The sequence below is a fragment of the Equus caballus genome, chromosome 15, assembly GCF_041296265.1.
Source record: "Equus caballus isolate H_3958 breed thoroughbred chromosome 15, TB-T2T, whole genome shotgun sequence".
Taxonomy (NCBI): Eukaryota; Metazoa; Chordata; class Mammalia; order Perissodactyla; family Equidae; genus Equus; species Equus caballus.
In genome coordinates, this window is record NC_091698.1 from 54,928,606 (window position 1) to 54,945,084 (window position 16,479).

The 16,479-nt window shown below is 38.6% G+C and overlaps 1 protein-coding gene across 3 annotated transcripts in view; it reads right to left on the reverse strand.

Moving 5' to 3' along the window:
* The window catches only part of COMMD1 (copper metabolism domain containing 1), a 226,118-nt gene that overhangs the window by 77,149 nt on the left and 132,490 nt on the right, over window positions 1-16,479 (reverse strand). For all 3 annotated transcript variants that reach the window (XR_011426044.1, XM_070235429.1, XM_023619035.2), the window contains exon 3: window positions 111-244. Coding sequence is in view for 2 of the 3 variants with exons in the window: in XM_070235429.1 (XP_070091530.1) it covers window positions 137-244 (108 nt within the window). In the remaining variant the exon portion in view is untranslated. The remainder of the gene's footprint in view (window positions 1-110; window positions 245-16,479) is intronic.

A 16,479-nucleotide genomic window follows, 5' to 3' on the forward strand; every position in this document is an offset into this window, starting at 1 on the left:
CAATCCCAGCAAACAGAGGCAAGCAGGATATGTATTTGAGGATTTAATACTATTGGGGGAATAAGATTAAAAAAAATCACAACAGGCCACTGGGGAGGGATCATGAACACCTTTGCTTCAACAACTCCATCTTCAGCTAGACTGGCTGCATCAGTGTGCTGATGCTTTCTTCTACCTCTGAGAGCTTCTTCAGGACTTGGTTGACCTTGATCTCATCAAATTCCAAACACAGAAATTCAGATTCCTGGAAAACATAAAACAATGTTTTAGAAGAGACTCTCAAGATAGCCAAGGCTCTGGATCTGGTGTGACCCTGCTCCAAAGGCCCAGGGCCCCTACCCAACAAGCCTGACTCAGGCCTTAAACACCTAGATGATATTTTACCCAGCAAAGCACATCCACACACTGCCCTAAATGAAACTACTTCTATGAGGTGTTTCATAAATGGTAAAGAGGTATACAAATGGTAGGTGTTCTCATTATGAGGCACATGAGAAGCTCTTTTTATTTTTTTTTATTTATTATTTTATTTTATTTTTATTTTTTTGAGGAAGATTAGCCCTGAGCTAACATCTGCTGCCAATCCTCTTCTTTTGGCTGAGGAAGACTGGCCCTGAGCTAACATCCATGCCCATCTTCCTCTACTTTATATGTGGGATGCCTACCACAGCATGGCTTGGCAAGTGGTGCCACGTCCGCACCCAGGATCCGAACCGGTGAACCCTGGGCCGCTGAAGTGGAACATGCGCACCCAAGTGCTGTGCCACCGGGCCGGCCCACTCAGGCCATTTTTATCCTGAGGAAATCCTCATTTCAAATACAATAGCCTACAAGTCCTACACCTACTGTGTAAAGAGCATGTTAACTCAGTTTTTCAAAATGCACAAAAATTATACTATAAATCACAAAGCAAATCATCCTACTGAGGATGATATAAGACTAAAATCTGACTCTTCAGGAGCTCTAAGACTGTAACTTAATTACTGAGCAACTAAATTAAGATGACTCACCCCAAAATTCTCTTAAGTGTCCATAATATGTTAAGAGCTATGTAGCACCAAGATAGGGTCCCCAAGAGCTAAGAGAATTCACTCTAATAAATGAATATAGCACTGCCTCAGCACATTCCAGGTACTCTCAGAGCCAAAGCAGCTTCTAGAGGAAGTGTTTTTCCATATTCCCACAATCTACTAGAAGAGGACAGAATATTACCAGTGTAGCTGAAAAGCATTAACCATCACTGGACATTACTGAGTTTTCTTGAGATGTCATTCAGATATTTCAAAGGACTTTTGTGAGAAGGACCTGACAACAGGAGTTAAAGTGCTTAAAAAAATTAAAAAGCTCTACTCCCACAAATTTTTATGATATTAAAAAATAAACCTTATGGGAAAACATGAACTTTTAGTCAGTTAACTAGAAACTCAAGGGAGAAAAGACACATTGGGTATCTGTGAAGTTTCATATCTCCCACTGATGTGAGTTATGGCAAAACAAATTAAGGCACCTAACTTCAACTTTGCAAGTGGCACACACAGGTTTTATAAACAGTGGCAAAATTTTAAAGTAAGATCAGATCTTAACTATTCAGAGACCTCTTATCTGAGTCTCTGCTGCTTTACTTCCTTCTTCTTTTTGGTGGATCTTTTAAATATTTCCACAAGAGGGAAAAAGGAAGTGAAATTTAAACAGGTTAATCTGACTAAATCATGGCAGCTGTGCAAAAAGTTTTATAGAAAAGGAGATTAGAGCTATTGGGAGGAACTCTAATTGTGACTTCACATAACTGGTTTTGAAAATCATACCCATATGGTGCAATTTAGGCCAGAAAGATCTTCTTATCCCAAATATTTCCCTTCCTTTAGTAGCCAGGACTACTGTTCTCAGCCTAGATAATGTCTTTAAAACATAAATACTCCCAGGAGAAGTAATACAAAAAATCAATAACATCTTTCTATTACTTAAATCAGGAGATTTATTTTCTTCCAGGAAGAATGAACCCAAGTAGCCTGTCTTACAACACAGGTTACCTAGCAGTAAGAGAGACTGGGAGGAGGGGGATAAGTAGGTAGGGCACAAAATATAAAAACTAAGAAAGTACCAAAGGCAAATCCTTCTCCTTACCCCATAACCCATATGAAATGCAAAGACCCACAGGTGAAGTATTTTAAGCTACTCAGATCCGGGCTCCATACTCTCCATGTCTTTCTAATCACCTGATCACCAAGGTTGCTAGGCACCAGGTAAACCTAGGGAACCTTACAAAGGGGGCATTAGCAAGATAATCTCAATGAAAACCAAAGGGTGAATTCACACACATACATCCTTCTGCTGCCGTGCTTTCATTTTTATCTGCAGGCTCAGGGCCTGTGAGCCAGCAAGGCAATGAGATTCCAAGAACACTGTCCACTTGGGGCTGGCCCCATGGCCAAGTGAAGTTTGTGCGCTCTGCTTCAGCAGCCCAGGGTTTTGCCAGTTCGGATCTTGAACGTGGACATGGCACGGCTTGTCAAGCCATGCTGAGGCGGCGTCCCATATAGCACAACCAGAAGGACCTACAACTAGAATATACAACTATGTACTGGGGGGCCTTTGGGGAGAAGAAGGAGAAGGAAAAAAAACCCACTGTCCACTTAAAGTTCTTTGAATTTCTAAGAGAGAAAGTGGGAGTATGCAAAGAACAGGACCCTGAGATTCTTTTGGTTTAAGATTTCTTAGCTGGGAAAAAGCTAGAGCCATGATTTAGAAGAAAATTAGACATGCCTGTCTTGCCAATGTGTGGTCAAAAGGAACACGTATTTTCGCCCAGGCAACCCCAACTTGTTTCTGAAAGGGAGAAAATAGTTTTGACCTTGCAAGAATGAGTGGTTCGTCTGTTGGCTGAATTATGTACTGCTAAACCAAGATCATCACTGTTCTTTTACACCCAGAGATTTCAAAGCAGCCTGACATATATTCTGCTCTGTATTACAGGTCAGTGGATAGTGAAAGGTGGAAGTACTATCAATCTTCATTTTACCACTAAAAAGAAAGAAACCCAGAGACTAGCTCCAGTTATGTGACTTCCCAGTTCTTTGATTCAACCCGTTGCCCACTAACACCCACATTTGACTTACATTTGGACACTTTCAAACTCAATTAGAGTATATTTAATAGAGAAGAATGTGAACTAATAAGAAATACCTGATTTTGTACTGATTTACTTGAGTACCAGAACTTAAGCATTTACAAAGACTATTTTAGAAATACCCAACGAAAGAAAATAAAATGGAGCCAAGTTACATAAACATTAAAAGTTCAATACTATTAGATCATTGGTTGATTTCTATGTTTTTCTAAACATTGTGCTCCAGTTCATTTTATAACTTTTTATTTTTGGCAGGATTTAATGTTTGGCTATTAAGATTTTCTGTATTTTGAAAAACTTTGGCTGAAAAATATTTGAGTAAAAAACTATTTTTAGGTGCTCTAGTTTGATGTGCAGGAAATCATACTAGTTTTTGCCTAAGTAGAATTAGTTCCCATGTGACAACGGACAAAGAAGCAGAGGAAAAACTGCTAAACAGCTGAAAAGGCAAATCACATAGAAGGAAGGAGAAATTTAGCTTAAATTTTAGAGAAACCAAATGACAAAACTCTTTACCACAAGAGAAAAAGAGTGTTGCTAATTTTACTTTGAAGTTTAAATAGGGGCCCCTCATCATTCCTGATGAGGTACATTCCAGAGCAAACTCATTTGCAAACAACTTTGACAAACAAAATATATTTACATGAAAGGAATAGAGAAGATTAAAAAACAAAACAAAACACATCCAGAGTTGCTTATTTAGGCAATATCATTAGTCAGGCAGGAACAAAGCATGCAATGGCACTTGCTTTCTAAGAGGTTCTTGATAATCTCCAAATTAAGATGGAAAAAACATCTTAATATATTTCATAAAAAGACAGAAGTGTGGCAATGAATGACAAACTTCTCACCAGGGGAGGAAGACAGTAGTGGTACTAATCAAACCAATCTGGGATTGCAGATTTTCTCCAACTAGGGGGATAACCAACTTGCTCCACCAATAGCATTATTTATCTATTCCCAGGTTTTTAAATGAGGTTTCCTTTAAGTCATTCATGACAGGACAATTAAGCAGAAATAGGCATAGCTAGAAAGCAGCATTTCCCCTGGCCCTTCTCTCAAGCAAGCAAATAAAGCTATATAAGGCTGAAATGACTAAGGATAGGAAGACTTGCAAATTGAGAAAATGCTGATTTGGGGAGAAAAAACTTTGATGAATTTTTTTTTGGCTGAGATTGTGGCGAAAGGGGACTAATTTTCTTGGGTTTTCAACAAACTCCAAATACAGTTATTACATTCTGAGGTACTGGGGTTGGGACTTTAACATATGAATGGGGGGTGTGTGTGTGTGAAAATTCAGTCCATAACAATCCCCAATGCTTGGAAGGTCCTGAGTTTACCAAGCATCCCGTTAAGTGTTTGCTGTTGAAGATGATGATGACGATGATGATGATATCACACGATTCTGGAATTCCTGTTCAGATCGTACAGAAAAGAATTTCTAATAGTCCAGAAACAAGAAAAACACACATACACAACAGCGATCTGCTGACTGCTCAGGTTTGCCAGCCAAGTTTGGCAGAAGCCATATTTGGCCTCATTCTCAACGAACTCAATTTTGAAATGTCATTTAATCTACAGGGGCTGCCAGGATAAAAGCTGCCAGGAAGGGGAGTGAAAAAAGGCACAGAAGAGATCTTTCCAAATCCTCACTTCCAGATCCTATTAAGTACCTTGTCTGCCACGCTGTGTCCCAAAGTCCAGTCCTGAGGACTGATTTAGAATGTAGTACACCATTCTGTGAGAGAATATGGAAGATGAGGGTAGAAGAAAGGATTTGTAGTCACTGCATGTAATTAGTCACCAGCCTCTCTAGCTCAAATAGTTTACTGCAAACTTCTGGAGGTGGCAAGAAGAGAGAAGATTGCATTTCTATTATCTAGGGTTGAATTCTACATCACTTAGGTTGCTGGGGCCTTTATTCATATGCAATAATCAATCATTCTTCATATTAACTTGGTGCTTTACAGTTTAGAAAGCCTTTTCATATACATGATCTGATCTGATTCTTAGAACAGCCCTATTAACTAGGAAGACACCAAGCCAGAGGTAAGATACTTTGAACAACTAACTATAGAAGTGAAAGACCTTGTCGATTTGACTCAAAGCAGATCTTTTCAGCTATATGTGGCAGGAAGACCTCATCAGATAAACGCAATGGATTTCATGGGCTTTGATATACTTCTGATCCAATTTATGGAGGAAGAGAAAGTAAGGCCTCATTTACTTAAAACTGCCCATGGTTCTAGAAACTAGAGATTAAAAGTTCAGTCTTTTGCAAAAGACAGAACAGGTAGTCATGTCCTAACTGGAGAAGAAACAGAGTTTCTTACTTGGTCACCAATTATTCAGCAGACTTTGGAAGCAGGGAAGGGAAAAGAAAAGTTTGAGGGTGGGGGACTGGAAGTGGCCACCCCAAGATATGTCTCTTTGGCATGAGGATTATTTGAGGCTAGTTACTTTGCAGACAGGAAAGAAACTGAAAAGTAGAATTTACTCACCCTTTGTAAGAGACATTTACATTGTAAAGGAACTCTCCATCTGTAAAGATATCTCTAGAAACTCTTAATCAATGGGGAAGGCAAGGACTTAAATCTGCATTTGTTTATTGTGCTTGTCTGGTAACCTCCTGTAACTGACTTCCCTCCCCCTCACAACACTGGCATTCTCTTAAGGATTAAGCATCTTTCCTTAGGCTAGAAACTGATTGCTGGGCTCACCTGTGACCACCCAGATCAAGAGAATAGACTTGCCTCCTGCTACGCCCTCCGAGATAGCAGACCCACTATCTGCTGTGTCCATCAAGCGCTGTGCCGACAGGGCAATCTTGTGACTATTGTGGGAGGGACATTTCAATCATATGTGAAATATCCTGTTTGGGGGTATAGAACCACTCTGTGCACCCCACTTCTTCGGTGCCCTTTCTTTCTTTGGGAAGAAAGGCCCCGGGCCATGGTTCCTCATAAAGCTTTGTTTAATTTTCTCTCGCTATTCTGTCTCATGTGAATTTAATTCGTTCTCCGGTCAGATGAACCCACATCAGTTAGAGGAAAAGTCTTCCTCCCCTACAAGGGCAATGTGAGGATCATGTCTGGACCCCGGTGGAAAATGAAATACCTAAAAGATGAAATGCCACAATTAAAAAGAAATCAGCTTGGAAGACAGGAGTAGGAGAGATTGGAGGAAAAGTGTGACAAATCTGAAGACATTAGCAAACGCAAGGGGATACAGAAATTGCACCAATGATAATAATATTAATAGGAATGATAACTAACAATGGCTAACATTTATCCAATACATACAAAATGCCAGACATTATACTAAGTGCTTTACACGCAACATTGCACATTGGTAAGGATAATTTTATCCCGTTTTATAGATAAGGAAAGATGAGTAACTTGTTTAAGGCCACACAGGTAATAAGTAGCAGAGCCAGTTTTAAACCCAGGTCTGTGCGGCTTCAAAGTCCAATTGCTTAACCATTTCACAATCCTGACTCACCCTCATATATAACATAAACACAATCATTAATAGTCACTAAGTACCAACATGTGAAAGTTACTCTATGATTCAGTTAATTTTAACAAAGACTCAAAGGAAAGCTGTGCGTTGACAGTATGATGACCCAAAGTCAATCTAAAGAGGGCTATAAAAACATCTGGATAGGCAATGAGTACATACTGGCTGCATATGGAAGATTTCTAGCATTATTTTAAGTATGATGGGTCGGCAGCACAGCTAAGCTAATATGTGCCTGTGATCCATGCAGAAAAGCATATTATAAAGAGTCTAAGTTCTTATTCTGAGGCAAGATGGTCTTTTATTCTCTCTTTCTGTGTGTTGCCTGGGGAGGGGAGGGAGAGGCAGGGAAGATTCAGTTATATATATAGCCACTTGTCCCCATCACCAGCAGAGCTGGAGGCAATGTTTACCTTTGTTGTTCTATTGACTAATGTGTAGAGCTCCTTGATTGAGGCTCCTTCTCCCAGTCAGTCAGTAGAACCAAAATACCTGCTTAAACCTGGGGATCTTTCCATCTATATCAGAAGGAATTCCCAATTCTGCCTTACTGTCTAACCCAGAACACCAAATTATTCATCTTGAAAAAAAAATCACAGCATTTATAGGCATTTTCGGAATGCAAAAAGATAAATATGACCATTTTGCAATATATTCAAGTATCAAATCAATATGTTGTAAACCTGAAACTAATATAATATTATAGGTCAATTATATCTCAAATAAAAAGAAAAAGGTATGAGAATGAAAAAGGATAGGAGAAAAAAGATAAAGATACTAAATTATGAGTTTAAACCTTTACCATCCTTCATATTTGGCCCACATCTATTCTCTGGCCAAGCAAAGGGTAAATAGGACTGTGTGAAGTGAAGAAACAGAGAGCCCCTGAGAGAGCCTGAAACAGCATAGTTCACTCACATAATCAAGGCTTGAGTGATAATCACCTATAACAGAAAGAGAGTGCAGGCAGCATATACACTGTTATAAATAAAAATAAACAAACACAAATAGTAAAAATAAATAATGCTTACTCTACTTTGTAGTCAATCCTGTTGTTAAAAAGAAACACAATTACCACTCTATCCAAGATTATGTCAATAAATAAGAAATAGGAACTATCTAAGAGGGGTCAAAAGAAATAGGACAAAAATATTAGTGAAAACCACTAATTATTTTGAAGAAAAGTGAGGTAAGTCCACAATGGAGGTATAAGAAAAACATCTTGACAGCATGACTTAGATATTTCTTCTATGAAATAACAGTCTATGTTTATCTCCTAAGCTTGGTTTGGCAAGTTCTTTGCCAATGGAGGAAGCATAAATAGAATATGGTCCTTAACTCCTGGCTGAGATGCCTCAGTTGGGTTTTGTTGCTTTCTGAAGAATTTCAGTCACATTTGTAGAATACAAGGCATTTAAAAGATTTCATTACCTCATTTCAAGTATACAAAAAACATGACTCTCCCATACTCTTTCCCCAGATTCACCATTTGTTAATTCTTTATATTTTGCCACATTTGTTTTGTCATTCTCTTTTTCTCTCTCACAACCACTTGAGAGTAAGTAGAGGATGTCATGCCCTTTTATCCCTAAAAACTTCAGTGTATATTTCCTAAAGACAAGGACTTTTTTTATATAGCCATGGTTATAAATAATTGATAAATACTACTATCTAACCCAGTCTATATTCTAATTTCATCAAATGCCCCAATACTGTCCCTTATAAAGTTATTTTCCTGCTCCCAAATCAAATCTACAAGTTGATTGCATTTAGATGTCATGTATCTTTAGTCTTCTTTAATCTGACAGAGTTTTTCAGTCAGTCTTTGCTGTGTTTCTTAACATTTTTGAAGAATAGAAGCTGGTTATTTTAAAAAATGTCACTGTGGGGGACTGGAATTGGCTACCCTGAGAAACAACTCTTTGGCATGAGGATTATTCTGGGCTGGTTACTTTAAAAAACTTCAGACATGAGAGAAACTCTGAAAAGTAGAATTTACTTACCCTTTGTTAAGAGACATTTACATTGTAAAGGAAATTTCTATCTGTAAAGGTGTCTCCCTCTCTGTACCAGGAAGAAGGGGGGATGACCTTATCTCTGGAAACTCTTTTCAATGAGGAAGGCAAGGACTTAAATCTGTGTAATAATCTTACTCTTGTTTACTGTGGTTTTCTGGTAATCTCCCATAACTGACTCCCCCACCCCCAACCTCCTCCTTTGTCTTCAGCTGAGGGTGGTATTTAAGGTGAGAGCTTCCACCATTTTGGTGAGTTACTCAGTTTTTCTGGGTCTCTCCCATGTATACATGTTATAAAGCTTTGTTTAATTTTCTCCTGTTATTCTCTCTCATGTGAACTTAATTCGTTGTCTGGCCAGAAGGACCCAGAGTGCGTAGAGGAAATGTCTTCCTCCCCTACATCAATTTGGGTTTGTCTGATGTTGCCTCATAATGAGATTCTATGTGTGTATGAACGCCTATCTATTTACTAGTTCCTATCCCCAATGATTAGTGAACACGGGATTTGAGGTCACACAAACCTAAATTCAAATCTAAATCAAAACTCCACCACTTCTAGTTGTGTAGCTGGCTAGGTTTTAGTTTCCTAATCTGTAGAAAGGTGATTTTTAACAGATTTAATTGGTAAGGTTGCTGTGAATATTTAACGTAGTAAACTTAACATAGTTTTGAGTTGGGGGGTAAAGCTATATCTTACAGCTCTCTGATTTTCCACAATATCTCATACCCAGCAACATTAAAATAATATTGGTTGATTAAGTAGCATCTCTATTTACTTTCCCAAAGGGAAAAAGAAGTACTTCACTCTGACACTATGTACTATCTCTGGCAATCTAGTCTGGCCAATGTACTTCGTTGCCAGCAGCATCTTGCTTCCTGGATGCTCCTAATGGTTGCCTCCAGATATCCCGCTGCTGCCTGTACTAGCCCAAGAAGTACACATGCACTGGCTAGTAGAAGAATACCAGGGGTGCTACAGTGAGCGTGTGCCTGCTGACTCCCATCCCGACACTGGCCAGTGCAACAAGTGGAAGAGCATGACAAAGGCACCAAACTCAAAGAAGACTCCAGGCGAGAGCTGCCAAGAACGTGAACCTGTTTAGGAGATGGCTAAGGAGAACTGACTAAAAGCAGGGTCAGGAGCTCAGGAGCAAACCCTGTCCTTCCTGTCAACCTATTGCTGTCAATCCTAAAAAAGAGGAGAACACCCAAATCAAGTAATTTTCTTACAGTCAAATTGAGAGATAATTTTAATACTCAATAATAACATTGAAAAATCAGGAAGTCCATGGTTAAGATGCCATTCATACTTCATTTCCATAAATCCCTTGCCCTTAGCAAGAGGTCAAGGGAGCTGTTATGCAGAGCATTTACAATCTATTGTTTTAGTATGATACTCTCATCCTCCCCTTCTATTAGAAAATACCAATAAAATTATTCTATTTATCTTAAATTAATCCTCTATGTCAGCGATTAAAACAAAACAACAAGGAATTATAGCAGCTGCACCAATTCTTCAAAGTATAGAACTACAAACCTACTTTTGAGATTTGGAATCTAATTTAATTTGGGTTTTTCTATGTTATTAACTCAAATATTCCATCATTTTCCTATGTGTTCCCCCTCCCCCATTAGAACTTCAAATGAAAGTCAAATGATCCCTAAGGGTAAAAAAAGATAAAATGAAACAAACAAGAAAATTCCTGTGTCCCTCATTTCAAACTGTGAGGGGGGCCTCCAGCAAACCAAATGGAAAATTATGTTTTCATTTCTGTGTTGAAATGAGGGTTTACATCCATAGTCTGAAAAGAGAAAAACATATTCTAATGCAAAGCCTTTATTTTCTCTTCATCAATGAAGAGTAAAAATACTGTATCCTGAACATTAAGACAGAACTTCCAACACTTCTATCATATATAGGACAGAAGCCCTAAGTCTGAGTCTGCCTCCAAGAAATACTAATAGTTCAGATTAAATGAACTGTTTTAGAAATGGGAATTCTCAAGTGGAGGTTAAATCTAAACATATGACAATGAAGAAGCTATACCCGGAAGGTCACTATTAGCCTTTGTTCCTTAGGACATAATGGTTCTATTGGAAATTTCCAGAAAGTCAGATACTTTTGCAAACATCTTTAATTCAGGGAGAAAAACACTTAGCTCACTCCAGTGCATCACTCATGAAATCTCATTATTATGTTTAAAAGTCAGTATATTTAAAACATTCTGAAAGTTAGGGTTATGTAAATGTATGTAAATTATGCTATTTCCCTCTCCCTCTACAGGAAGATCAGGAAGTGAGCCCTTTCCATCACTACCCATGGAATCCAAAGCAGTCTTATGGGGGGAAAATCAGTGGTTTGAGAGCTAGACAATTTGGATTTAGATCTGGCTATACTACTATTAGCTGTGTGACCTCGGGAAAGCAATTTAATATTCTTGGGTCTTGGTTTCTAAATCTAGAAAATGGAAAAATAAGACGTATCTTATAAGACTGTCATAAAGACTAAACAAGATAGCACATGTGCAAGCAACCAGCAGTGTCTAGTGTGAAACAGGCTCTCAATAAATGTTAGTCTCGCTTTCTACCCTGTTACACACATCCTGTCCCTTGACACAGTGGTGGACTGGAATTGGCCACCCCAAGATATATCTCTTTGGCATGAGGATTGTTTGGGGCTGGTTACTTTTAATAAACTGCAGACAGGAAGGCAACTCTGAAAAGCAGAGTTTACTTACCCTTTGTTAAGAGACATTTACATTGTAAAGGAAATCTCCATCTGTGAAGGTGTCTCCCTCTCTGTACCAGGAAGAAGGGGGGAGGACCTTATCTCTAGAAACTCTTAATCAATGCCAAAGGCAGGGACTTAAATCTGCATTTTTTTTTTGTACTTGTCTGGTAACCTCCTGTAACTGACTCCCCCCACCGCCAACATCCTCCTTTGTCTTTAGCTGAGGACGATATTTAAGGTGATGGCTTCAGCCATTTTGGTGAGTTGCTCAGCTTGCCTGAGCCTCTCCCATGTATACATGTTATAAAGCTTTGTTTAATTTTCTCCTGTTACTCTGTCTCATTTGAATTTAATTCGTTCTCCGGCCAGAAGAATCCAGAGAAGGTAGAGGAAATGTCCTCCTCCCCTACAACACTTTATAAGGAGTTTTGCTGAATACTTTATCTACCAGTTGTTTTCTTCGAAACAGGCTCTTGGCTCTTAATAGTGACAAACGGTCATGTGAAAGACTCCTAGGGCCTGACACAGTCCTGGAGAAACAAAAAAGTTCTCACATTGCGGAACAGCACCAACTGCTTCTGGCTATGACAAGCCCCAAATAGTAAATCAACTCCTGCATGTTTTTACAGTGTTACTTAACATCCTGAGAGCTTTGTGCTCTTTCAACAGTTTTTTTCTTCCTGCAAGGATAAGGCACACTATTTGCCCTCTTCTCCCTTCTTAACAGACATTTTTATTCAACAAGACCACCCAATGGATTCAAATATTAGGAAGCAGACAAGGCCCGGTTCAACCATGAAGAAACTGGCAAAGTCTCAGGGCTAAACAGTAAGCCCTTCTTAACCTTTTAGAATCTGGATTTTTGTACTTTCTGTTCTTGGAAATAGCAGACGTGCAAACACACTGGTTCAAATACGTCTGTGTATTTCGCTCATCTACATTGTCAAAGAACTCTTACCATGTAGAAGACTTCTTACTGAAGTCCAGATTCTCAGATTTTGACTACAATCTAATAAAGCAATGCTTCCCAACCTCTTCCATTTCATAGTATAGACAAGACCTTGACACATGACGTCTCTGAACTAAAGGGACTTGAAAGTATTGGCCACAAAGAGTCAAAGTACAAGCAGCAGTGACAGAAAAGGTATACACAGATAAACCTATCTGCCACCTGAGTCAGAGACTTTTAGCACATAAACTTAATTGTTTCAACTCCAAGGAGCTCTAGGTCAATGTCCACTCCTTCACAGGGCTGACCACCCCTGTCAGACCTAAAGGAGAAACTGGACATGAGAAAAGCCATCAACATTTAATTTGGGGTAGCAAAAAGAAATAAGTCAGTGAATTAGGCATCAAATATGTATTGAGTGTCTACCTGCCAGGTATAGTTCTACACATTGAGGATTCAGCAATAAACAAGATAAAGTCTCTGCCTTTAAGGAGCTCATATTCTAATGAGAAAAAAAGACAACAAATTAAAACAATTTAAAAGGCAATTTCAGCAGATCAATATTTTTGATCTACAGTAGACATGTAGATCAAAACTTCTGACATGAGAAAACTGTTGCCACCTTCCAGGTAGCTGATGTAAAGAGAGAAAGACTGAATAAATTATAGATACAGGATGGCCCAGTTCCAAAATTCAGTTCTCACAGTATTGTCTTCTTGCTACAGACTTAGCATCATTGCCTCTGTCCTTTGGTAACACATGCAAAAGCAGGATGAGATCACTCATAGGAAGATACTGAAGACCCAGACAGTATAAAATTACAGAGCACAAGACCAGAAATATGAAGATCTAGGATCTACTTCCAATTCTATCACTTAATAATCATGTGAACTTGGGTAATTCACTTTAACTCTTAGAGCCTGATTTTCTTCATCTATTCTATCCCACTTTGTAGGATTTTTAGGAAGTTTAAATGAGGCAATATAATAAAAGAACTTGAAAATATTTAAAACATTGGACAAATACCAACTATTATTGCCTAATTAAAACGTTTACAGGAAGACTCAAGATAAGAAAAGAGATAGGAGCAACTACATTTAAGACCAAAATAAGGACCTGCTCCTGTATATTAGCTGTTTTGAAATCTTCAATTCTATTCTATTATCCCAAAGGGCTCACCCTTTGGAGGAAATGGATCTTAAAAAGTGATGTCAGAACTTGGATAGCCCTTCATAGTGATTACTCCCCACTCTGAGCGAAGATCAGAAAATCACTTTCTAAAAGGTATTTCATTTCTTGTTATCCTACCCCATGATTAAATATCCTTACTTTGGGATATTCTCACTGATGATTATCAATTAGGAGGTAGGAAATCAGTATGAAGTCACCTCTTTCAGCTGTTAAGACATAGACTATCAAGGACCTTGATAATCTTTGTCCTTGGAAGCCTAACCTTTCATTTTCCTTGGGTATCTCTATAGCCACCATCTTAAATTCAATTCTCTGTGGGACAGAAGGGCAAGGGAGAGAGCCAAAGAAGGCTGGGGCAATATGGCGAGAGAGAGAGGAGCAGTGGGACTAAAGTAATAAATCCAAGTATCATTTAAAGGGATAATCATTTCTCAGCTCCAGCCCGTTTGTAGAAAAGGAGGTCCAGTGTTGACAGATCTTTGTTATTTCAAAAGATTTCGGAAACTACATTTTTGTGTGACCCACCTGAAATATTATTTTATTTGCAAAATGCCCAGTCACCTGGGTCTACTATAATTTCAAAGTGCAGATTTCTTCTGCCAGTGAAAAGGCAAGTCATTTATTTAAAAAGTATTTATTGATGCTGATATATAATTTATTATTATTCTGATTTGAGGAAGTAAGTATTAAGCTGCGCCTTGCAAGTCGGAGATAGGAGAGAGGATATTTCAGGCTGGGCAAACATTATATGCAAAGACATTGAGGTAGAAATATGCCTGGCATGTTGGGGGGAGGAAGGAGAATGAACAGAGGAGTTTGGCTGAAAAAGGGAATTCCTTTAGAGAAGGAATGGGATGCAGATGGAAAAAAATTGTGAAAGACACTGAATTCTAGAGTAAAGATATTTATAAATAACCTTTAAAAGATAAAGTCTATAGACAATGGAGAAACACGAGAAGGGGGATCATTGCATTTTATATTTTGCCAAGAGTTATATGTTGCTGTTCTTCCCATCTTTTTCAAAATAGAAGATAAGGCTGAATGTTGACTCAAGAAACTTGGAGTTCTAGAAAACTCCCAAATGAATGCCAGTTTAACCAACTACATTGTAAGTCAACTCTGTTGGCACTGTGGTGGTCAAGGCTTTCAAAGCAAAAATTAAATGACCTCTTAAGGGCTATTTCTTTCTGATCAATAAAAACATTTAGAATTTAAAACTCAAAGAAAAGGTTACTGGACAGTTTGACACACTGTCAGGTTAATCATCAGACAGACTCTCATCAGACTGATTGTCAGCTAGCAAGTAGGTGGATGGGGAAGGCTGTTCTCATAAAAGTCTTCCACCAGAGGCACAAGCCCCAGAACACACCACCATCCATATTCACCATATAGAGATACACCTCCAGCAGCTCATATTTCAACCTCAGAGCATTTCTGTTTTCTTCTGCAACAAATCATTCTGGGGCTTCCAGTCTAATTGACACTCTCAGTAAAATTCCTGGAGACAAATGGCCAGGAGAATAGAGCTACTGACTTTCACCATGACCTGTGATACTAAAATACCAAATTAAATGGACTGTTCTTTTAGAGAAAACATCCTAGAAAGCAGAGTTGTAAAGGCCACACACACGTTGCTTAGAAACTTAAACTTTATTACGAAGGTAATGCAGGAACCATTAATGATTTTTGGCCAGATAAATACCATGATCAGAGCAGATTTTAAGGAACACTAACCTGGTGGTAATATTCAGGATGGCCTGAAGTGGGGAGAAAGACCAAAGGTAGGGTGACCAACTTAAGCAAATGCACAGGGTGGGGAAGGAGCACGGTAGATCTGTAGGACAGTGAAGAGGCTAGTCTGGGCCTCTCAGGGCCTAGGAAACCATCAGCAACTGTTGTTTCTCTCTCAGGCATGTGTCTTTCTCTTATATACACACAAACTCTCACACACATGCATGCACACATCCCACAGAAAGTGTCCCCTTCTGCTTATCAGTTCTATTCTCTTCTTGCCAGAAAACAACTTCTGCAGAATAAAGATGGCCAATAATTACTATTCTAATGCAAGCTCTAGGTGACCTCTCAGCTACAGTGCTCATCACCATCTGGCAGCTTACCTGCATCACTAAGTTGAAAATCCTGAGAAGAATCTATCTCACCAAAAAACTATTATCTCTGCCTCAGCAGAGTCTGTCACACCAAATCATGTCACAAATACCTGTTTAACCTATGGATGGGCTATCTTTGTTTAGGGTTCCCTCTGATCTAATCAGCTGGGGGACAGTGGGTAGGGTTGAAAAGCTGGCATGGTTTACTACTCATGCAGCAAGGGCTGTAGGGAAAGTAGCTTCTCTTAGGTCAGTTGGCAGGATAGGGCAGGCAATGACAGACATTTTTTGCTATAGCTCAGGAAGGGCAGAAAATAAGCTACCTTAGGTAGACCACAGAGAATTTTAAAAGCCAAATAGATACAACAGCCATTTAAGATTAGCAAACACGTAAGATTAACTGGTACCCAATGGAAACAAATTGTTCATTTGACTAAATACGATGTGTGTCTATGTGTGCACATGTGTGTAGCTTGATTCAAGGAAACTACTATACACAAGACTTAGTTTCACACAAGTGAAAAATGATTGCTCATTTTCTAAAGTTTTTCACCAGTCTTTTACATATAATCCCCTAATGCTGAAAAATTATTAAAATTTTGATGTTCATATGATTTTTCTAAGAACTTAACATATCATTTGGCATGAATAACACGCTTAGTTCAAAAAATTATATTTCTTTATAAAATTCTATTTAGATTTAATATTTCTATATCTCTTGTAATCTGGAACCCAAAATACAAACCCTAAACAAAATTAGCATAGGCAAGGAAGGTGACAGACAAGCAGGGATTCAAACAGAAATTTAAACTAAAAGCAAGCAACTTAGCCCAGATT